Genomic DNA, 25,125 nt, shown 5'->3' with positions numbered 1-25,125 from the left:
AAGGAGTGATTGCAGCTATCAGCCAGGGCAGAAGCCAGGCAGTCGATGTGGTCCTTTATACTTTTGGAGGAACAGGGGTGAACCTGTTTTGACAAGAATTTCATAAATCAGACTTGTCTAGAAACCTCATCTGAGGAGAACAGGGGAAAGGCAGAGATGGAGGGAGGAGAGGTGGCTGCAGAGGGGCCAGAGGAAAAGCAGGGAGTAGGGGGAGGGAGGGTATGGGAGAGTGAGAACAGGATGTCCTGAGTTTAAGAGATGAAGTGAGAAGCCAGTGCCTTGCAGAGGGCCTGGGAAGGGAGAGGAGAGGAAGAGACTGTGGCAGGATTGTCCAGCTCCTTGCAGATTTTAAAGAGTTCAGCCGAGTTATTAGATGCCGCAGAGACGCGGGCTTGGATATGGGCTCTCTTCTTGGTTAGGACAGAGAGCCGGTATTGCCTTTGGAGCAGGCGACAGGCCAGTTTGTCAGAGGATGTACATGAAGCACGCCATTTCCTCTCGGCCACCCTGCACTTGTGTTTTAGGGTGACGAGGTCAGAGTCTTACCAGGAGTTGCACTTGGCTTTGGGCTTTGGGCTTCAGGCGGATTCTCATAACAGGGGCCAAGATATCAAGAGTATCAGATATAGCAGAGTGGAGCGTGGAGAGGACTGTGTCAGGGTGAGAGTCAGCCAAAGGGGGAGGGGGTGAGAAAGTGACGGCGAAAGCCTCAACTGATACGGGCTTCATGGGTCGGAAGACCGAGAAGGTGGGTGGCAGTGATGGAAGTGGCTTGGCCTGAGGGGTAGGGAGGGTGAGGTGGGAGGAGAGGAGAAAGTGATTACTCCAGGAGAGAGGAGTGGAGAGAGGGACAGAAAGGGGAAGGTGTGAGGAGATCAGAAGATCCAGAGTGTGTGCTGCAGAGTGAGTTGGGGCAGAGGGGGGAATAGTGAGTGAGAGAGAGTCACAGAGTTCGCAAAAGAGTCGAGAGGGAGGACAGGAGGCATCCAGGTGGATGTTGAAGTCTCCAAGAAGGAGGAGTTGAGTGGTTAAGGCAAGGAGTGAGGAGGAGAGGTCTGCCCACTCAGAGAGGAAGGAGAAGATCTGACCAGGTAGCCGATAGATAGTAGCCACAGTAAGGGAATGGCTGGGGGAGAGAGAGAGCCTGCAGACGAGGCATTCAATAGAGTAGTAGGCATGCGTAGGAGTGACAGAGGCAGGAATCCACTTGGGGAAGATCAGGGCTACACCCCCTCAAGAGCAGTTAGATCTGGGCGCGGAGAGGATCTTGTAGTCTTCAGGTAGGAGTGTGTCAAAGCTTGTGACAGAGCTGGCCGTGAACCATGTCTCGGTGAGTCCGAGGACATCGAGGTCAAGTTCTTCAAGAAGGCGGCAGATATCAGAAGAGTGTTTGACCGCAGAGTGAGAGTTAAGAGTGGCAATATGGAGAAGTTTGACATTCTTGAAGGACTTCCGGGGAGGGGTACAGATCAGAGGTACACCCTTTGGAGGTGTAGAAGGAGCCTGAGAGGGGGCAGAGAGGGAAGGAGAAGGCAAAGTAGCCAAGGCGGTGGCAGAAGAGGGAGGCATGGTAGCCACGGAAGGGGGGTGGGGACAGCAGGGGAAGGAAGGAAATTGATGAGGCGTGGGAAGCGTCTATCAAAGAGGTGAAGGTTGGCCTGAGGGCCTTGGACCAAGACGGTCCCATTTGAGTAAACATTAATGATGACCTTAGAGGAATGGAAGGAGGCCAGGAGGGCGTCACAACGGGTGCCACCATTAATGGGAGAGGAGGAGAAAGGGGAGAGCACAGAGACCACATGAAGGGTCCATAGGTCTGGCGAAGGAACGCCAAAGAGGATGTCGTGAGAGTTTCCTTGGAGGAGGCACTGGTGTAGGTGTCAGCGATAGGGAGGCCTGGGTTGGAGACCAGGATGTCCTTTTTAAACTTCTTCCTACCAGATTTAGTGAGGAGAGCAAGATAGTCAATAGAGAAGCAGTTAGAAGAAATAGGGTAGACAGAGAGCACCATAGAGTAGATAGGAGAGGAGAGAAGTGAAGAGGAAAGGTGTGGGAAAGGGGAGGGGCGAAAACTAGGGAAGGAACAGGGAGGGAAATAAGGAACTAGCCCAAAGCCATTGTATTATAAAGGAACAGTTGAAAAACCACCTAAGTTTGGGAAACCTGAATAGAGGGGAAAAGGCCTAGGTTTCACAATGCAATTCAGACTTCTGAGACACTGCAACTTTTTTCAATAAATACACGGTTGGAACCACCTAAGTTGGGAGTTAGCTTTGGCAGAGTGGTGAGTAGGATGAGTCTGGCACCTGTCTCCACTGTGGACACCTGGAGACACACCCAGGAGCCACCTCAGAGGGAGTCGCCCTTTGCCTAGGGCACTTAGCCGTGGGGCTGCCAGGCAGAGGGGCTGCCCAGGACGATCATTGATGACAAGGAGGGCACCCAAACAGGGGTGGGTGGGCAGGCGGGAGAGGGACCGGGAAGTGGATGCAACGGGAGGGGGGAGGGAGCAACCAATCAAGCGCTCCTGGTGCCAATGGACAGGGAACACACTGAAAGGCACTGATTATTTTTTTTTATTATACACACAATCAATGGAGGCCCCAAGGACCGGCACACAATCTACCTGCAGGGAGTTTACAGCACGTCCAGAACAGCTCACACCTGCGTTACCAGGCTAGAAAGGCAAGCGGGGAGTGAAGCGGGAGGGTATTCTCTGAGGACTAACCCCTACCAACCAATCAGGGGGTGGTTGGGCGGGCGGGCTGGGCAGTGAGAGGGAGTGGGACCGGGAAGTGGATGCAAGGGGACGGGGAGGGAGAAACCAAACAAGCGCTCCTGGCACCAACGGACAGGGAACACACGGAAAGGCACAGATTTTTTTTTTTATTATACACAGAATCAATGGAGTCTGTTGGATTCTACCCATGAAACCAATGACCACCGCAAAAGTAGTCTGCAAGTGGTGTTGTCTGGTGTTTGGGACTGCTGCTGCTGCTGCTGCTGCTACCACTTTAAACCTGCCCAGAGGTGGGGCTTTTATCCTGTTGGCTGTTGGATTCTACTCATAAAACCACAGACCACCGCAAAAGAGGACACGAAAAGGGTTTGTAAGTGGTGTTGTCTGGTGTTTGGGACTGCTGCTGCTGCTGCTACCACTTTAAACCTGCATGGAGGTGGGGCTTGTATCCTGTTGGCTGTTGGATTCTACCCATAAAACAACTAACTACCACAAAAGCGGTTGCGAAAGTGGCCTGCAAGTGGTGTTGTCTGGTGTTTGGGACTGCTGCTGCTGCTACCACATTAAACCTGCCTGGAGCTGGGGCTTGTATCCTGTTCGCTGTTGTATTCTACCCATAAAACCATTGAACACCACGAAAGCGGCCGCAAAAGTGGCCTGCAAGTGGTGTTGTCTGGTGTTTGGGACTGCTGCTGCTGCTACCACTTTAAACCTGCCTGAAGGTGGGGCTTGTATCCTGTCAGATGTTGGATTCTACTCATAAAACCACTGACCACCTCAAAAGCGGCCGCAAAAGTGGTCTGCAAGCGGTGTTGTCTGGTGTTTGCTGGTGGGAGCCGCATCTGTGCCACTTAGGCTATTTTTGATCAGGTACAGCAGGAGCAGTTGCACGACGTGATGAGAAGACTTGAGGAAAGCAGTGCAAGAAGCATCTCAGAAACTATGGAAATGATGAGGTCACGGAAGAGGCTTCATGTGAGGCAGAGGGGTATTTCTTGTTCATCAAAAATGCCCCCTCATGTTACTTTACAGACCTTGAAACAGTTGCGCCTCCCTTTTGGTGTTTGCAAGCTTAATGCCACCTCAGATGACCTGGTATCGCAAACAACATTGAATGGGGGGCGAATGTGGAAAAAGATTGAAGAAATAAAGGATCGTATTTCGCCGGTAAACGGCGGACAGCAAGCTGCTTTTATGGACGTCACTATGAATTAACGTTGAATCCCCTGCGGCATGCCTTGAAAGCCCGACAAGCCAAAATGACTGTATCTTGCTGGTAAACGGCGGGTTGCAGGCTGCATGTACAAATGCGTCTATAAATGCTGCGTTAAGAGGAACTGAAATCTCATCGGCTTGCTTAGAAAGTCGTAAAATGGATGTGGCAAACTCTGATAAGGAGAAGGAGGGTGAGGGAAAAGGTGAGATATGTGAGGAGCCCTTGGATAACATCGAGGAAAGTGACAAGGTATCGGCCATCACCCCGCCCCCTTTTACTCCGCCCACCATTTCCCCATCTGTGATCACACCGTTGGGAGGAAGTGTTCAGCTGGCGCTGAGTACCTCCGCGGCGGACCAACAAGTAAAGTAGGTGGGGACAGGGTTAGAGCGGACTCAAATAGGTTTAAAAACCCATGAAAAGAGGGTTCCTATGGGGGTAATTGAGGATAATGTTTTTCCATTTGAAACCCCCTTTGCCCAACTAAGGAAGGATGAGCTTACCCTCTTAGGGGTAACACATCAACTTGGAAGCAGTAGCAAGGAAATTGAAACGTTGCGAGTACAGGAAGCTCAGTGAATTACCCTATGATGCTGCTGCTGGAAGAAATAAAGGGCGCAAAGATCGCATCACCACAATTACTAACTACTACAGCTAAGTGTGTTGTTGATCTTGAGAATGGAAACAAATCAGCACTTGGGGATTGCTCAAGAAGATATTTAACAAGTAAAACGTCCAGTACGAATTTCACACTTTGAAGAAAAGGAAATAAACAGATCCCAGTTGATGGAAAACTGGGAAGACCTGAATGAGTGAGAAGTGTTTTGCACAATTCCCCAAGGGTGATATGCTCAGGAGCCGAAAAGGGAAATAAACAACTTAAAAAATAAGGAACAAATTAATGATGATTCTTCAGATGAGCTTCTAGCTATATCTGGATGCCCAGAAGAAGATCCGTCTAAAGTGTTACGTGAAAGAAGTGTTAGTAACTCAATTTTGGCAGAAAAATGTATTAAAGACATCTCAGCATTGACGGGTAAGATTGTGAGAGAAAAACAAAAAAGTCTTTCCCTTATTAAGGATAAGATTGCTGCACTGGATATGGATGTGATCCTGTTCCATGATGAAAGGGAGGAGGAAGTACGAAGGATGGAGATGGCTAACTGTGATTGTGATCAACCCGTAGCGAACAAAGATAGAAAAGTAGTCAATCTGGCTGATAAATCTGCCCTTTCAAAATCAGAGGAGAAGCTCAGTAATGAGAGAATGAAGGATCTATCACATATACAAAATACAGTCATGGCAGCTCTAACGATAGCTGTTACACCTTTTCTCAAATTATATGAGAACATGAACGAAAGCTTGCAAGATCACCTTACCAATTATTTAAAGCTGAAGGACCAGATGATTGACCTGAATAATTTTGTGAATACAGTGCAACGGAGGTTAGACACAGAAGCGGAGCAAACAAGACAGTGGCAAATCTGCCTAAGTGATCTTCCAAGGAGTGAATACAACGACAAATGGATGAGAAATATCCATAAATCAGAAAAGAGCAGCCTCATTGCCAAAAAACTGTGGGATTGCTACTGGAGGAAACAGGAAAAAAAACAGGATGTCGATGTTCAGCTCCTGATAAGGATAATCTAAATGCTTGACAGAAAAATAGTACTAACAGTATGCTGAAATCTGGGCCGCTGAAACTGTAAAAGATTATTCCTCGTATGATGAAGCAAACTGCCGCAGGAAGGCATGTAACGACCAAGGCTCAGAAGGATAAAGAAAAATTCATGATGCCAACAGAGGAAGTAAGTAAATCGAGTTTCCCAATGTTTCCACCCCCTGATGCGGTGGGAAAACAAAATGAAAAACAACCCACGGAATTCTAATAAAGAAAAAAAAAAAACATTACCAAAACTAGAAAACAAAATGGCTCAAGATCATTTTTAAGGAATATAAGGCCTCACCCAAGTCTAGATGATCTGCAAAAGGCAAAAAATCAAGAAGAGAAATGGTCTTAGATAAGGATTGGCATGATCCGGTAACATCTGATATAGATGGTACAAACGAGAAAATCCAAATAGACATTGAATCAACAATTTCAGAATCCTGTTTGAGTGATCTGATAGACCTTTTGGAAGAAAATAATGAGGAAGGGGCTTGGGAGAGTTTTGGCCCTCGGATTGGTTGGAGATTGAAAAGTAGGTCATTGACCTATCGGAGGAAGGAAAATCTGTCCAAAAGCTGCCCAGTAGTAATAATTTTTAAAAAAGTGATGATATAGAAGGCCAAAAGAAAAAGAAAAATAAGACTGAGGTGGAAATAAATCGGCGTAATCAAGATGAAAGGAGAAAGATTGAGGCATTCAGAACACTGGAAGAGAAAAGAAACGGATGTGCCAATGAAAATAAACTAAGACAGGAAAAAAAGGAGAATGAATTAAAGCCGTCAGAGAATATTTGAAAAACAATCTGATAAGAGGCAAGATAAGTCAGATAACAAATGGCATCAAAAGAAGGATTTCCGGAAGGATCACAAAGTGAAACTGGAAAAAATTGTAAAAGGTCCAAGGAAGACTTCGCTGAACCGTAAAAAGGTGATGGCCCTTCTATGGCAAATTCCAGTTTTGCCACCATATAACATCTGATGATATCATAATTGTGGAATTTGAAACCGAGAGAAGGAGGGATCTGGTTATCTTGCATCTAAGGTCCAGCCTGATTAAGGACGCGCATATGGAAATGAAGGTGAAAATCACCCAACTTGGATTCAAACTTATGGACTATAGAGTCTCGGAGAATCTGGTACCCCAAGTGAAAGAAAAGGGCAAAGAAAAGTTTGGGGAAAAGGATCGACTTAAGAATTTCCCAGATATAAGGAAAAGAGCTGATAGGGATAAAGGCCATGCTGTAACTGACCATCTGGGCCCTAATGGAAAGAAGCATACGGAGAGGGAGGTAAATCAGGGGGGAAAAAAAGCAACCAAAAAAATCATCGGGAAGAATAAAAAGGGTCATCCCTCTAAGAGATGAAGGAAAAAATATAAGTTTCACAATAGACAATTCTAGAAACTTGGCAGCAATGATGAAGTCCCCACAACAAAAGATACCAATGGGAGTCGACTGGTCATGGATGGCTAAAGCCCTTGCGGCAAAGAAGAAGCAATAGATCGAAAAGGAGAATGAGGCAAAGAAAATACAAATTGCCTCATGGAATACGCTGGGTTTCAAGCACCTATACACTGGTGAAGATTGTTTTCTGGGGCAATATGAAATCATTTGCCTTCAGGAAACCTGGGTGAGAGAGAAGCCACTATGTGAAGGTTATGAGGTTTATATAAACCCTGCAAGAAAAGGTGAAAAGGGGAGACCCTATGCCGGCCTATTAACCTTGATAGGAATAAACATGTGAAGGACTATTCCACTCTGAACCATTATGTACAGATCCTTAACATCAGTAAAGGCATAGAGAGCAAGACTGCAAAGATCCTATTGATTAATACTTATTGTAGCAAAACGAAATTCCAAAATAATAAATATCGAGGAGATATCATGGAAATGATTGATAAGTCATGATAGAGGATCAAAATCAGTTGATACTGTTATGTGGCGACCTGAACATCAAACCTCTAAATAAGGATGGAAAGCCAAAGAAAAAATCAGAATTAGAAGTGTGGGCTCAACGTTGGAAGACTGAGATGGATATTCGGTCCATGGGGATGTTAAATGGCTCGATCAATGGGGACATTCAAGGGGCTGACACTTGGTTCTGTGGGTCTAATAGTGCATGCCTTGATTACTGTTTTGGTGCAGGAAACTCAGTGAAATATATTAAATCCCTAACAGTAAGAAAACAGTTAGTGAGTGACCATGCCCTACTAGATTTCGTAATGGACTGGTCAGTTAATAAACTCAAAAACACAGACCTAACTCCAGTGGAAGTGACAAGAGGGAGAAATAAATTACGAATTAAACCGGATATTCTTCCTAAGCTGGTCGACTGCTATGACCATCATCTGGCTGAAAACCCGATAGAGATGGATTACAGATGGCTGCTGAAGGATTTTGAAATTCATAAAAATTCAAATAAGATCCTGACTGAGAACAGGAAACATGCATACCAAAAAGAACTGGTGGATAAGAGGAAAGAACATAGAGCGAATTTACGCAAGTTGCAAAAGAGTGTTCTGCCTTGGAAAGAGGAGACAATGAGGAGAGCTAAGCAATCTTATAAAAACTGGCTTAAAACCACAAAGGCAACAAGATTGCAAAATGACGCTGAAAGAATGCTAGCAGCGGTGCGTGCATGCAACCCAAAACATCTATGGTACCTTATAAATAAAGGGGATGATTTTCAAGCGGCTGTAACAATAAATCAAGTCCCGGAGGATAGATGGGTACAATGTTATATAACCCTCTTTGAATGTAAGCACCGAACAGAAGAATTGGAAAGAATCCAAAACCCGAATGAGTGGGAAATTGAATTTGACCGCTCTGAAATACTAGAAAGAATTAATAAACTAAGCTCATTGAGGGTGACGGGGCCCGATGGCGTCTCCAAACAGATGCTAAAGAAAAACAAAGAGGACTGGGCTGATCCTATATATTTGATTTCAACCAAGTAAAGAAAACAAGAACGGTGCCACCCTCATGGAAGGATGCGGTTATAGTTCCGATCTTTAAAAAGCGGCACCGTAGCGAACCAAAGAATTATAGGCCAATAGGCTAATTAGACTTTATTGGCAAAATCTTAGCGGGAATCCTCTTGCAGGATCTTAACAATTGGGCAATGAAGGAGAACATCTTCGACAAACGTCAAACGACCTTTGTAAGTGGAGTAGGTACATCTTTGAACCTATTCATACTAAACCTTCTGAAACAGTGAAAATTTGAAACAAAGGGGAAAGTGTATCTAGGATTCATGGATCTGGAACAAGCTTTTGACAGCGTAAGCCGAGAAATGGTTTGGAACAAGCTAAAGCTTTGGAATTGCCTGGAAGATCTTTTAGAAGCTATTCAAGCTCCATACACTGGTACTACTGTACAGATCCAACTCTCTAGAGATGGGACTATGACTAGGAAGATACATACCTTTGGAGGATAAAACAATGTTGTGCCCTGGCCCTGTTCTTATTTGCCCTGTATTTGGTGGACATGAAGGTCTCCCAACAACAAATAAGGGCTTTTCTACCAAAAATTGAAGATGGTGAAAATCTGTGGATCCTATACGCGGACAACCTCATTTTTATTGACCAGAGCGCTATAGGACTCCAGAGACGACAGACAGCATTTAAGATCTCGAGAAATAAAGTTGGTACCCTTTAGTGCGCTCCTTGGGAAGAATTACTCAATCACTTGGTTATGTTAATTCCAATTTGTTTATTCAGTATAGGTTCTGGATACTCCATACACTTAAAGTTTCAATAAACAAACTTTGTCTCCCAAATTGTCTCCCAACACGTGTTTCCCCATGACTTTAGCCACGGTTCCTCAGGGGAGATTCCTTGTCATGTTTCTCATAATTCTGATTCAGTATTGATTGGTATTCAATTTTCTCTCTCATCGGCTCTCTATTTGTCTTCCTTTTGTTCTTTTTCCTTTTTTTTCCTTTTTTTCTTTTTTTCTTTTTTTCCTTGTGTGTAGATTCTTGTGGATTCAAAGATGTTCCTTTCTCTCGGTACGATTGCCTCTGTGCATCCGTGGTTCCCGGATCTATCTGGATGAAAATCAAATGAAGATAAAAGTTGAAAAATCTAAGGTATTAATCATGAAATCTGCATGCAGTAAAGAAAAAAAGCACGCCTCTTTCAAATAGGCTATTGAAAATTGACCATTGGAGGTAGTGGAACCAATAATTTATCTCTGTGTACGAATTAACAAAAACATCAATGAGATGGGGCACTATCAGTTGGTTAGAGAGAAATTACTGAAGATAACCAATCAAGGGAGAGCACTGCACTACCGATATGGGTCATTCTCGCTGGCCCCTATAGTTACCTTCTATAAGCAGAAGGTGTCAGCTGTCCTAACATATGGAGCTGAGACTCTGGTTCATCTATCCTGGAAAGTTTGGGAGATAGGTGAAGGCTACTTCTGGAGGAAAATTTGGGTATTACCTGATTCTCTACCAGTAGCCTTAATTAGACACGAGTTGAGACTACACTCCTTAACATAGGTAGTCTTCTGGAAATCCATCTCCCTCTACAGCAGTGGTCTTCAAACTTTTTTGGCTGGGGCCCCCCTGAGCAAATTTTGGGCAGGTCGGGGCCCCGAGAAATGCCAAATGGACAGTATGTATTGCGCACCGTTACCTGCTCCCATCACAGTCGCTGGGCTCCCTCATCCCACTCCTACCCAGTCCCTGGTCTCTCCCCACCCCATCACACATCCTGGGCTCTCCCCACTCTGCTCCCACCACTATCCTATGGGTCCCGCCCATTGTGCTCCCACCATAGTCCCTGGGTTCCCCCATCCCGTTCCCAGAGTCTGAGGGCCAGTGCCGGCTGGTGATTTTTTTAAGTGGAGGGGCATAACTATTTCCCCCAAAAATGCCATTGCGACCGAGCATAGTGAGGGAGCTCAAACCAATAAAGGAGGGTTCGGGGGGTGGGGGGGTTTCCCCCCTGTGAATTTTTGTTAAATAATGGGTTAAAATGTTGCATTGTAGAGCATACTTTTAACAAAAAAATGGGTAAATAGCAAAACAGTTTGCAATTGTAGCTGGGGGGCCCAGGGGCAGGCATGACATTTTTTACTGGACATCTATCATAGATGTCAGTATAAAGATACCATCTCTGTCCCCTGGGCTCCACTGGGCCTAACACAATCAACATGATTATGTGTGCATGCAAGGCGCTGCACATTCATACAGCAATCACTCTATCATTCACAGGAGCATCCATCACCATACACTCACTCATAACATAAGCATACACACATCCATACACATGTTTAAATAAAAACAATGAACATAAACGTACCTTCTGCATTGGCCTGTGTGTGGGTTCTGAAACGCCCCGCTCCAGGCTGCTCTTTCCGTATGTGCGAGGAGGCGCAGGAGCTCCCCCTCGGACATACAGACATGCATTGCCCCAGCCAGCATTTCCAAAGAGCTATGCAATGCTGGCAAAGCAAAACACCCCAGCACTTGCATGGCTCAGTGAGCATGTGTGGCAGGGGAACTAAACTGAACTGTCAAAGGGAAACAGTGTTTCCCTTTGACAGTTCAGCCAGCCCAGGAGCACTTCCTCAGCTGTAAAAAGCAGCTGAGGGAGTGCTCACTGTTTCACTGGGCTGGCTCCTTAGCTCCTCCATAATGGGTGAGGGGCCACTGGTGGGCGTCCCCTTGCCATTATGGATGAGCCGCCAGGCTGGGACTGGCCCATAGGGCAATGCCTGTACCCAAAACGTAAAATGCTAGTGTGGGCCAGACAAAATGGGCCACCATTTTGGCCAATGTGGACCAGTTTGATGAGTTACTTAACTATGCAGTTAGTAATTTTGACCATTGTTGCTGAATATATCACAATTTACTTACATTTTTTAACACAAAGCACCGCCTTGCGTACCATTGACACAGTGGGCCTCATTACAACACTGGCGGTAGCTGTGCCGGTAAAACCGGCACGGTTGCCGCTGGAGTTGCATCCGGGTCCGCCACCTGCAAATGGGCAATTACCGGGTCATGCCGAGTTAGGCAGACCTGATAATTGCCATTTCACGGGTGCCGGTACCAGTAGATCCCCATTCCCATCTGAGCCCAATAGGGCTCAATGGGAATGGGGAGCTTGGATGCACCGGCACCGTTAATAACGGTGCCGGTGCATCCGATGAGCTGTGCTCACGGGTGCCGCACGGCCTGCCAGGGCAGACCTGGCGGGCTGTCAGGCACCCGTGAGCTCAACTCGTACCATGGCGGTACAGTAGCAATGGTGCTGGTAGCTTACCGGCACCGTTGTTACCGTACCGCCAAAGTTGTAATGAGGCCCAGTCTGTGACTAAAAGAGTGAATATCCATTTACAACTGCGGGCCACTTTTTCATTGTTGCCTGAGACAGTTTCATGCTTCAGCCCGACCATGTGAGCCACCCCTGCCCATTTCTTCTAATCTAAAAAAAAAATGTTTTTAAGCATTTCATGCTGAGCTCTCAGGGCCCCCCAGGGATGCACCAACTGATCCCTGGGGGGTCGCGACCCACAGTTTGAATACCGCTGCTCTACAGGAAATGCGTGTTAGATACTCTGCCTGGTCCCTTTGAGATTTTGATGTGCTTGGCAGAAAAAAAGGATAAGAACCTTCAGAGGTAGAGGGACCGATATAAAGAAGTTTTAGACAGTGCAAACATCGACCTCAAAACTCTTAAAGGAAATCCTGAACACACGAAGAAAACGCTCCAGGAAAACGATTGGACAGAAACTATTGAACTAAAGAGGTAAGGTAAATTATGCTATAACATCATATGGGAACGCAAGAAAGTAAACAAATTACCTTTATACCTACTAAAATTCCCATCAGCCTATTATAGAGACCTGCTGCTACGATGTAGGCTTAACATCTTGACATCAGGGGAAGTCCTGCTACGAAGGAAGAAACTCCTACGGGAACAGGCTATCTGTAGGTATTGCAAGGAAATGAATCGAATTGAAATGATTAGACATTGGATGCTGACATGTCCTGCCTTAAATGTCTTAAGGGAAAATACAATGAATCTGCAGGTTCAGGACAATGATTCAAATGAAGAAGAGCAGTTATGGGAAGCTATTATAATGGCAAAAAGAGTTGGTCGGACAATTGATGCATTAAAATTTGTTGAGACATTGTTGAATACAACTTGACAGAGGGATTCCAGTTCTAAGTAGGTGACCCTTCTGAGATTAATTGAATTGGGGAGATAAAAGGGAAATGTGTCAGATTTGGAAAGTATGTGAAGGATCTATATATATGACTATGTTAATGGTTGACAATCAATTAACCAATAAAAAATATATATTAATAAAATATGAATGAAGAAATGATTGGATGAATGAATTAATGAATGAATGAATGAATGAATGCATGCATGAATGAATGAATGGATAGATATTAAACAGGGAGTATAAAATGAGCAAAACATCAAGAAATAGAAAATAAACAGCATCAATGAGGGTTAAAGGCCAGCATTGAAATAATTGTGCAAAGCAATAAAAAAGCATTAGGGAGAAAAGAACAAAAAGGGGTATGGTTGACCAAAATTGGGTTAACCAGACAAGGACAATTTTGTACAAGAGCCAATTCAAGGAGAAAATACAAGTGTAATAAAACTATAATTTTTTAAGTGTATTGTAATGATATTGGTTTATGTTACAGATGAAAATCATGGACCTTGCGTGAACATAAGAGGAATGTCTGCATGGCCTTGAATAGGGGAAGATACTGTATATCATGATGCAGGTAAGTAACGGTTCACATCACAGGGTGTGGACACACTGCTGATCATTATTAAAAGTAAGAGGACCCAGGTAAGTAACAGAAAAAGAGGCAGATAGAGACACAATGTCTTCAAATATGTAGCCATTTTTTCCCAAGATAGGTGCAATCAGGTGAATAGAGTAGCATATAGATGCAAGCATGGCCACATCAGACAAACACAGGACATAGAAGACGTCAGATGACAGGTGGGTAACCTTTTATACATTTCAATAGTTGTCAGAATGCCAACAAGGGTAGACTTTAAACATATATAGAAAAATGTTTAGAATAGGCAAAAAATGTAGTTTTATGATATAATATGAAGGCACACAGTAAGAATTGATGCCATAGTCTACAAAAACAGGGGTAGACTAGACTAAGCATAGTGGGGTAAAGAGGAGATAATGTGCAGCGAAACATTTTATTTTGTCTCAAAAGTTTGAAAACAAAGCACAGATGAAAAATACCATGGTCCAACGCGATTGGGAGAAAGATGGTGAAGCAAGGCAGAATGAAACATTTGCAGCTAAGTGGCAAGCATTTACAGCTAAGCGGCAAGCATTTACAGCTAAGCGGGAAGTATTTACAGCAAAGCAGAGAAAAAAGATTTAAGTACTAGCTCTAGCATTGAACATGGCTAGTGAAAAGTGTTATTGTTTTGTGCACCAACAAATTAGGGAAAGCCTGTGAGTTAAATGGACTGAAAATAGGGAGAAATGACTGTTAGAAAACATTTTTGTTAGAAGCCAGGAGAAAAAGTTTAAGTCAGGAAGAAACTTGACCCACTTGCCAATACCAGAATGACTTTTGTCTCTATTTCATTTTTTAACTGAGAACACGGATCCCTGATAAAAGATGTCTTTACTACGGATGCGCCTGGGAGATGGAGAAGACAATGACATGCCTTTCTTGAGATGTTGTTTGTATTGATTATGTGTCATTTCAAGTGTCTCTATATGAAGGGATGTATATAATATGCATAAAGAGAAAACCCAGATGACATAAGGGCGGAAAATATGAGATATGCACATGTTTATATTGCCTAAAAAGATATGTTTATTGTAAACAAATCATGTTCCAGCAGGTTTACCACATACAGAAAGATACATGACAATATGTACAAAAAATTGAGAGAACGAATAGCTTTAATACACAAAGAATCAAAATGTTTAATTGTAGCTTTGTCTCGGAGGCAGGAATGTTCAAAAAGAAAAAATAAATATTGTCTAAAGTTACGTTTGTTTAGAAGGCAGGTGAATTTTGACAGAACACACAAAAAGGGATTTAAGGGGATGGGTTGAAAGGAAATGGACTGATAATAGAGACATATTTATTTTGCAAAGGAAGCTCATTCAGTTTTATATTACAGAATGAGGGACCTGTAGGTCTCAGGAGATTGAAAGCATCTAACCACTTGAAGAGAGATAGGTCACAGAGGAACCAAATCACATGCCCAATTTCAAAGTACTTTTGTTCTAAATATGTGTGCAAAAGACTCCCCCATCTTTGTGTTCCCTTGCTAAAATGCCTCCTCCTGTTGACATTTAACGGACATATTAACTATGAATACAAGTGCTCGGTGGAAAGACAAGAGACACTCAAAAGCGAAAGTACCGGCCTTTGATTAAAGGGGCCTAAAGACTTGCGGCAAGGCAGCCCAAAAAAAGAGGATAAAATCAACAGGACACAGTCGGTCCGCAGATGCTAAACCGAGATGAGTCGGGTGGAAGATGTACCAGTGAAAAGAAAAAACAGAACTTTAAACAATAAAAATATTGAAGATCGGTATTGGGCAGAGAATGGGAGCAAGAAAAGAAAATGTTGTGGGGTAGGAGTGGCGGAAAGGATGTGGAGTATGAGCCACGATATGGACAAAATGTGTGCAGGTGATGGGCTAATTAGGTTACCTCAAAGCTTGACTATCTCTTGAGTCTCATAGTGGCTGTAAAAAATTAACTGAGGCATATAGTTAGTTTAAAGTAAATCGGGGAATGGAGGTGGGGCTCAGATAAAAGTTAATTAAAGTAGATTTTAGGGACACAAACATGTTTAGACTAGGAGAGTATAATGTGTTAGTACTGACGTTGTAGAAATGTGTTAGGATACCTCTCAGATTAAAGTAAATTGTCTATAGAAAAGGGTGATTAGGTCAGAGATATGCAGGTACATTGAAAATTGAGGAGAGTGGACATGGGTGTAGTTGTATGTATTTAAGTAGATGACTAAATACTATTCAGAGGGGGCAGTGTAGAGGGGTGAGTACCCCCTCCCCTCAAACTGAATGTAGTGGAGATAGAGCCCCTCTACCTCAAACTGAATGATGATAAACTATTGGGTTGATCACTGACTTTAAATGTTACTGAAATCTGAATTGTAGTGCCTTCTACGAAAGAGCTTTGGAAGGCGATCTATTTTTTGGAGTCAAAACATCATGTGCCAGAATGTGTCAGGTAGTACATGTTATGATACATTATCAAAGAAACTAGATTCAAATCGGAGCAGGTACCAAGTTTTAAGTAAACATAGGTTAGTCAGGCATTTTGTAATGTTGGCAGCCATTTTGGGTTTGAGACAGGGTCAGGCACTCTAAGATGGATGTTGGGCATACAAATAAGTCAATTTCTGTGAAACCATGCTGAAAGGATAAAAGAATTACCTCATGATAGTTCAGTGAGAGTTCAGTAGTCAAGGACATGGTGTGTGCGCTTCCTATCTCTAATCTTGACAGTGATGAGCCGTGGGAGCGAGGTAGCAGTCAAGGGAAGATAGTGGGTTTTGCATTCAGCTGGTTCAATTAGCAGCGAGGATGCAGCTGATGCCCATATTTGAGCCTCTGGGACAGGAAACCATGATGCAGTTGCTAAAAGTATTTTAGGACTGACGCCAGAAATGTTCCCAATGTTCTCATTTTATAGGTCAAGTAAAGCACACACAATTTTAATCAGTGACAGATATAAGTATCCACAATATTGGAACCTAGTTGGGGGATCTGGAACTCAAATCGTCCCTATCATCATATCACTATTTGATTTGAGTCAATTTAATTCGAGTATTGCTTCTTTTTATGGGGATTTTTATCCACACTGTTGGATTCCTGTTTTGCTTCATCCTTCAAGGTTTCGCACATGGTATGTTGTTTCCCAAATAAACATTACATTTTTATTTAATTTTGTTTGGAATGCAACCTTTTGCTAGTGCAGCGACATCGGACTTGGGCAGAATCTCGAGGGGTACTTCTCACCCACCGGGAGGTGAACAAGGAATGTGTGATCATCATGGACTCGAGATACTGTAAATAACTAAACCAGCTCGAATCCAGGACCTTGACATTTGGGAGTTGTCTCACCTGTAATGGGGCAACCTCCTTTTTGAATACAAGAGATTCACCATAACCAGTAGAATAAATTAGATCACACACTAATTGGTGTTTGTCCTTAGCCCTGAAGAAAGTGGTTTTAATAACTTCAATACCACTGAAACCGGTCGGCTTCCATGTGACCTGATTGGAAAAACTAAGGATCAGAGATATCCCCAAATCAGGCCATAAGTCTGATCCCATAAAGGGATCGTGTATATATTTTTTTTTAAAAAACCCTAGGAACGGAGTTCCCACTAAGAAATACACCTCCGAACCAAAAGAAATAGGAGTTGTCTTCGACTATTCTTGGTCCAACACTCCAAATTATGTTTTTTAACAAATATTACTTGTGAAATAAATTCATGAGTTTTGCCTCTTGACTTATATAATCCTTTCTTCAGCTGAGACACGCTAGAACAACACCTCTAATTTTTTAAAAAAAGGTTGCATTCCAAAAAAAATGAAATAAAAATGTCATGTTTATTTGGGAAACAACATACCATGTGCGAAACCTTGAAGGATAAAGCAAAACAGGAATCCAACAGTGTGGATAAAAATCCCCATAAAAAGAAGCAATACTCGAATAGAATTGACTCAAATCAAATTGTGATATGACAGACATAAGTATGACATGGGAGCTTTTCTGAATTGGCAGTCCAGTCAGCCAACCCTAGAAGAGGAAGGGGCTTGTCTAGGAGTGCCTGAACCAATGAGAGTGTTCTGCATGATAAATAGGGAACTGAGCCAACCAAGCAGTGCATAAAAGGCAGGGTCTTAGTCAAAGATTTGAGCAGAGTCCCAGAGCTGTATGATGTGACTGCTGGAAGAAATAAACCTGATGACTTTTTGAAACCAGTCTGAGTGTCTCGCTTTGCTCCAGAGTGTCTTCTTTGCAAAGGGGTGCCAATTCCCAGGAGAGAGGGTGATGGGACCCTGCTCTACAGCTGGTCTCCCTATTCTGTTCAAGAGGAAGGAGGGAAAACAGGTTTTGAGTGCCTTTCTGAATGCCAGGTGATTGTCAATATTGCCAATGTGCAGGGGTAGGGAGTCCCGGATGATCAGCGCTTAGATGGAGAAAGAGGATCTGCTTAGTCTGTAGGAGTTGTAATATGGGAAAAGTAGGAGAGATGCTGTGTGAGATCTGAGAGGCTTTGAGGGTTGGTAGCGAGTGACTTTGTCTTAAAGGAATTCTGTGTGGTTGTAGCAGATGGACCGGTGGGCCATGTGAATGACTTTAAAGGTAGTGTGTTGACCAATAGGGAGCCAATGGAGGACTCTTAGTTTAGGTCTGATGTGTTTTCTGGGAGTAGGTTAATGAGCAAGCAGGCTGCAGCGGTTTGGATTAGTTGCAGTTTCTTTAGCTGAAACGCTGGTGTGCCTAGGTAAAGGCAGTTTGAGTAGTCTAAGCGGGAGAGGATGATGTAGATGAAGGCAGAGAAATGGTGAGGATAGGTGAGGTAAGGGACAATACGCCTAAGGATGCGTACATGGAAGAAACAAGTTCTGGATACGGAGTTGATGGGTTGGGAGAGGGAAAAATATGTGTCCAGTGTGCATCCATGGTTTTTCATTAAGAAGGAGGTTGCCAGTGGGGTGCCTTTGGATTGTGGCCAGTGAATTGGTTGGGGGAGGAGCGCTATTTTCCCACTGTCTAGGATTTCAGCTTTCCCAGGATAGAGGATGAGGTGGTTGGTCATCATCCAGTAGTCAATATCAGAGAGGCATGATGACAGATCTGGATGGTTGGAGCCTGGCGATGTTGGCATTTTAAGGATGATCTGGGTGTCATCTACGTAGTTGTAGCAGGTCAGATTGTGGGAGCGGATGGGTGCAGGCAGAGGGTTTAGATAGATGTTGAAGAGCAGGGGAGATAGGGATGCTCCTTGTGGGACCCTTTTTGGTACTGGTCGTGATGTAGAGTTGAAAGGGAGGAGGAGCATGATTTATGAGCAAGGTGAAAGAAGATTCAAGAGATGGCAGTGTCTTTGATTCCTAAAGAGTGCAGCCTGTCTAGGAGAATGGTGTGGTTGATGGTATTGAAGGCAGAAAGACAATAGGGAGGACTCTGTTCCTCGGAACAGTATGAAGCCAGATTGGGCAGGGTCCAGGAAGTTGTTGGCTTCAGTTAAAATGGCTGAGCTGCTTATATGCTTTGCGGTAAATGTATTTGGCCATGTAGAGGATGTTTGAGATGGGCCGGTAGTTCTGGGGGAGGAGTGGGTCAAGTGTAGGTTCTTTGAGGTGGGGTTTGATGAAGAAGGTTACATGGTTTAGTGAACATGGGGTACAGACTGTGGGCAGTGCTATAAACTCTTTCAATATAGAATAAGCATCTGCTGTAGTAATGCAGATACCACAAGGCACAAGAGATCCTGAGTGAGCTTGCTGATGCTTAAAGCCAATAGTCACATGGACATACAGGAGAGCATATGGAACCTGATCAAACCACATATAGCTAACCCATAGAGAATGTAGTATAATATGGACAAAGTAGAAACTGCATTATAAGGTTTAGGAAAATTACAGCAGGACTCAAATCATTGAGCAGGGGATGAGCTGAGCCGATTCAGGCTGGACAGAGAGCAAGGCGCGTGAGACAGGACACACAGCCAAGATCGAGAGATACAAAGACATTCCAATCCCCAGACGACAAAGTGACTAGCTGCAAAGAAATCAAATACATCCTCATAATAAAGAGCTGCAACCCTTGATTTTGTGGTCCCTAAACACATGGTACAGCTTAATGGAACAATGGACAGTCTTCCATGTTGGGAAAGAGCAGCCTGACATCGATTGCAACAAGTGTTGCTACCATTAGTGGAATATTCTCATAAGGCAAAGGTGGTGAACACAAGTTACAATACAGACACAAAGTCGTTCACATTAGCTTGAAGAAGTACACCTTCAGCTGAGAACCCAATCGAGTCCCAGGACTGGGGGAATCAGCTCTAGCCAATCATAGTTTACCACTCTAGCGGTGGGTAGCAGCGGACAATAATCAATGGTAAGTTCACTACTCTTCAACAATGTATTAGTACATCAGGGATGGGACAGGCCAGCCACCTGACACGTGAGAGCCAGTAGAATAACGCATATAGTTACCCATATAGGTTATTAGACTCCTGACAGCCAATCACACACATCAATGGGTTTTTGGCGAGCTGCCCAAGTTAGTACTGAGTAGTGATGTAATTCTACACTAAAACTGGCCTGAGAGCCAGGAGGAGCTAAGACGTACTGGAATTCAATGATGTTCTTGCATCGATCCCTGTTGGTTTTGTCTGTAATAAACCACAGTTTGAACTTTCCATTGACTGAGTCCTCCGTGTATACTGGGGGAGGAAGTTGGGCCCTACAAGTCCAGGAACTTCCAGCATTACTCTGGCATATGTGGGAGATCTCCCCAACAATGTCTTGCTGCTTGATCCTGTTTGCAAAGCCCATTGCATGTCCTGATATCGAGATCGTACAGAATTTCCAGCTGCCTCTAAAGCGTGACAATGAGACTTTTTAGGGTCATTGCCCTTCAGCCTAGGAAGCACCAGGCAGCATCTTGTTCATCCCACATTTTGTCTAAGATTCTTAGGGGTTCGCATTGGAGATCAGGGGTGTTGCAAGGTCTGGAAAAGATCCAGGGCTACGCTATTGTCGGGACTGGTGGGATTCGTGGCTAGCTATAGCCTTTTGGTTATAGCCCCTGAGATTCTATCAGGGGCTACAACCAAAGGACCTGGGGCGATAGCCCCCTCACACCCCCCCAAGCAATGCCTCTGTTGATGATTGAGATTGTCCATTGTGAGTGTTAAATCAGAGACATCACTAGATGGCTCATGACCTTTCCAGAGGTCCCATTTTCCTACCTCTTGATCGTTTCTGACTATTCTCTTGCTTTAACTCCCTTTCTACCTGGCTTCTTAATGCAGGCCTCCTGTGCTATCTGTTTCTATCATCATTCATTTACTTCACCCTTCCATTTAGTTCTCACTCCCTCTCTTCTCCCAGCCCTGTCTCTTCTCCCATGCTGCACTTGTCTTTTCCTCCTTTCGCACTTCATCCCATGCAGTGACTCTTCTGTTTAAGTCACACTCCTTTCATCCCTTTCTGGCTCCTCTTTCCCACACCTCTCAATCAATCCCCTTTTTCTTTTCCACCAGTCAGAAATGTAAACCAGCAACTGCTGTGAGCACATAACTTGTCTGACTCAAGTGCCTATATGGTGGGTGTGATTCTGCCAGGTTATATGCACACAGCCATGCAGAGCAGACAGGGGCCAAAGGTCTTGCTTCTGTGCCCCCACCATCTCATTCCAGGGCCCATTCACACCACATGTGATTGGGACCTCAGAGAGAAAGGCTGGAATTTCTGTGCTGCAAGGGAGCATTTACATGCTGAGTGGCTGTTTATTTGGGTTACATGTCTTTTCATCACATTTCTTTCACTGACAAATGTTTCACCTAATGTAGATAAATAACACTATTCTTTGAAAATCCATATGCCAATTTTATTTTTATTTTTTATTGGGGGGTCCACCTGTGAAAACAAAATCAAGATATCGAGGCTGAGTACCCCAAAAGGAAATACACCGAACACAGGTTACAAAGGAACATACAAAGAACTTTATTTTATACTGAACAGTTTTCCCCAAAAAATAATGGATAGCTATTGGCCCTCAGTACAACACAACAACCTCAAGTGTGGTTCAGTGTGTTCAGTGAGAGATGCTGTACATTAGAATTCATTGTTCTTTTATGCTATTTGCGAACACGATATCCAACCCTACTTCGGGTTAATATTCCTCTAATACATTACTGATCTAGGGTTCATGCCGAGTTTGCATATCCACATGTAACTAGTTTGCCTTTAATACATACATCAACAAGCCTACACGGCAACTGTGTATTCTGGGATTCCCCATACAAGTTTTCTCAAACATTAATACAATGTAGTTAAACAAGTGTTCTTAGTTCAGTATTTGAATACATTTGTTCTTACCATATGCTCGTGGATTAGTTTCATTGCACAAGTAATCCTTTACACACAGGTCAACGAAGGACAAGGTCTCAGTTCACAACCTCAACAAGTGGCCTGCAGGCAAGTTACATATTAGTTACACACAGAGGTCAAGGCGGCCATGTTGTATTTCGGAATTACATCGTCCACCATTTTAACTCACAGGGTGACTTTACAAAGCGAACCTAAAATGGCGGATTGACCTAAAATGGCGGCTTACATTGATTTTAAGGTCAGGACCTTGCAACACAGATTTCTTCCGCAAGCGGCTTACAAGCAGCTTGGCGTAGGCCAATATACATATATTCGCTGCAATAGGAGGTACAATATAATTTTCCGTTTGACACACCCAAACCCCTGTTTTCTGCCCTTAAAAACACCCCCAACATACCCAAATATTTATTTTTATTTTTCTACTGGGGGGGTCCCCCCTAAATCCCTGGTTTCAAAATGTAACCCTTTACCCCACCGAAACATATATACATATATTTTCGATTAAAAAAATTCAGTGAAAGATTTTCTCAATTAAAAAATCTTTCAATTAACATTTCTCAGTGAAACATCTCTCGAGGAAAACGTTTTCTGTGAAAAGGCTGTATACCATTTATTTCTTTTCAAGCTATGGGATTCACACACCCCTGGAAAAAGCACCACGCCCCGAGGGGGGCGCTCCTCATAGTTTGAATACCACTGCCCTACAGCGTGCCCTGTGAAAGATAAGCTAATCTTTTATCCTCAGAGAGAATGCTGTAGTGAACTTAACGCCTCCTGCAAACCTACAATATTTTCATTATCTCAGCAAAGAAATCCTTATATTCATCTCAATTTGACATGTCAATTTGACATGGCTAATGACTTCACCAAGGCTATTTTCAGCATTTTGAGACATCTGGAAAATCCTAATACTACTACTACTACTACCTTACCAACACCATCAGAAGCCTGGCTTAGAGAGTTAGGGTTAAACAATTATCATATGCATAAGATTCCTGCTAGGATCCATCCTCTCTCTCACTATCTACATGTTTACATGAAATCACTTGGAACCCTAATGGCTCTACACAACATTCACATCCATCAATACAATAGCAGATGACACACAGCTCTACCTCAAGATAACCTCCATCAGAGACATCCACAGACTCAAGGCCTGCCTCGCATCGTCCAGTGCTGAAGCTCAACCACTCCAAAACTGAATTTCTAGTGCTGACAAACAAAATTGAATACCTCCACACCTCAGCCAGCCAACTGCACCAAGTCCCTAAGGTTTGACATTGACAAGCACCACTCCTTCAAATAGCACATTGCATGGAAGTCCCAATTGGCTTGGGAGCAACTTTCTCTCCTGCAGACAATCAAGCCCTTCATCAAAGAAAACAATATCAGCCCTGTTGTCCAAGCCTTGTCCCTCTCCCACCTGGATCGTGGCTATACCTTTTTGGAAGGCCTTCGGGCGATTGCCCTCACACCCCTGAGATGTGTCCTGTATGCTGCCGCACAAATCATCAAAGGGCCCTGCAAATTCGATCACATCACCCCGACCCTCAGCAAACTTCACTGGTTCGTGCTGCAAGCAAGTATCATCTTCAAACCCTGTTGCAGCATCTACAAGGATGTTGCCCTGAAGGTCCCAAGTTACCTCACTAAGAAATTCAGCATCTCTGCAGGCCTATGATCCAGAAAACGAAAGGACATGTGCAGACTTCTTGTGGTGCAGGAAGGAAAGAACTAGCAGACAGACCTTCTCTGTCTATGCCCCAACTCTGTGGAATCTCCTTCCCATCAACGCCAGATGCACCCCCTCACTGCTACATTTCAGGAAGGAGCTCAAGACCAATGTCTTAAAGGAATGGCTCCTCCTAACCCTTAGGTCCTCAGCCTTCATTCCCCTCCTGACATGGGAATGGGTCATCTGCTCCCCAATGTGTCCTACCCTGTTGGTTTGTAGATTATTTGCTGCCAAATTGCTCCCCCTCCCCACTCCCTTGAACGTCTGCTTCCCTCACTGTGTCTTTCCCTTATTATTTGCAAAGCTCTCAGTTGCTTGCTGAAGCTAGGTCCACACTCAATATATACCCTAATAATAATAATAATAATAATAATAATAATAATAATAATAATTATTATTATTATTATTATTATTATTATTATTATTATTATTATTATTATTATTATTATTATTATTATTAATACACATTTAGAACTTTGAGAGCTAAGTGTTCACATTTGTCCTGCTAATAGTACTACTTTTCCTCAGCCTAATTCTATACTGGGATTCTAAGTGTTACCAAAGAAACCACCACGATTATAACCACACCAAAAATCATATGACTTTGTGATTCGTGTTCCCCAGAAAGATATTACCAGCAACATAAATATCAAAGGTATCTAACTGAGCATGGTGGAGGTGTATGATTATCAGAGCCTGCATTCTCTCATGGGCTGTACTTGTAAATCCTAAGTGGAAAAGCTAAGAGAGCTAGTCAATTAAATAGGACAATACTAAACTTACATAGAAGCTGTGGGGAGTCAGGTCCCAAGATTGCTCTAAGCAACTATAACGCAAAGACCTAGGTGCAGGTAGATGGCATTCGATCAAACCTTTTTAAAGAGCATTTTAATGGCCCCATCTTCTGCTAACAATGAACTACTGTTTATCGAGTTAAGACTCACACAAGTTTCAAAAAGGTTAAGGTTAGCCCGAGCAGCCCTTTGGGTTTCTGCTTGGTACAATACATTTGCACATTGAACACAAACATTTGCTGATTATATTATGTATAGATGTGTAGGCCACACAATCCCTTGTTTAAACTATGTTGGCCTTGTTATGAGAGAAGTGGGTTTCCTTGATTTACTTGAAAAAAGAGGTCAAGCTAGCAAAGTACATAACATGGGCCCAAGTCCACTGCTATTAATGAACAAGCCAGAGGTACACTCTCATTTAGGGCATATCTTCCCTTTATATTCACTCTAGACTGTAAACCATATTTGGATTATATATTTACCTTGAGCGTCAGAATATTTATTATAATGGTCCGATTTGCCCAGCTTGTGGCAAGGGCTTCGTCTTCTCTCTTTTTAAAGTTGAGGTTGGGTAAGCAAGCCCACAAGGGCACCAATCTTTTGCAATATAAAGACATCTGTTGTTTCCCTTAATTTCATCATGTATTGACTTCGTTTTCAAGATCTCAGGGTGATGGATTTATTCCAACCCTTAGGAGGTTCAGGTTTGTCAGGCACAGAGTAGCTTTATTTATTTATTTATTTTAGCATTCATATAGTTCACACAAACCCTCAGGCATCAGGGCGCTGGTGGAAACCAGTTACATGTAGCTTGTAGACAATCAGCTTATA

The 25,125-nt window shown here is 43.5% G+C and overlaps 1 protein-coding gene across 1 annotated transcript in view; it reads left to right on the top strand.

Moving 5' to 3' along the window:
- The first annotated feature begins 8,744 nt into the window (after positions 1-8,744).
- The window catches only part of LOC138528055 (protocadherin-8-like), a 121,284-nt gene continuing 104,903 nt past the window's right edge, over positions 8,745-25,125 (top strand). The window contains exon 1 of the mRNA XM_069639494.1: positions 8,745-8,783. Within this exon, the coding sequence (XP_069495595.1) occupies positions 8,745-8,783 (39 nt within the window). The remainder of the gene's footprint in view (positions 8,784-25,125) is intronic.

Source organism: Ambystoma mexicanum, chromosome 7q, assembly GCF_040938575.1.
Source record: "Ambystoma mexicanum isolate Mex_15411 chromosome 7q, UKY_AmexF1_1, whole genome shotgun sequence".
Lineage (NCBI taxonomy): Eukaryota > Metazoa > Chordata > Amphibia > Caudata > Ambystomatidae > Ambystoma > Ambystoma mexicanum.
Note: the sequence above shows the minus strand (reverse complement) of the source record. Positions and strands in the feature narration are given on the sequence as shown.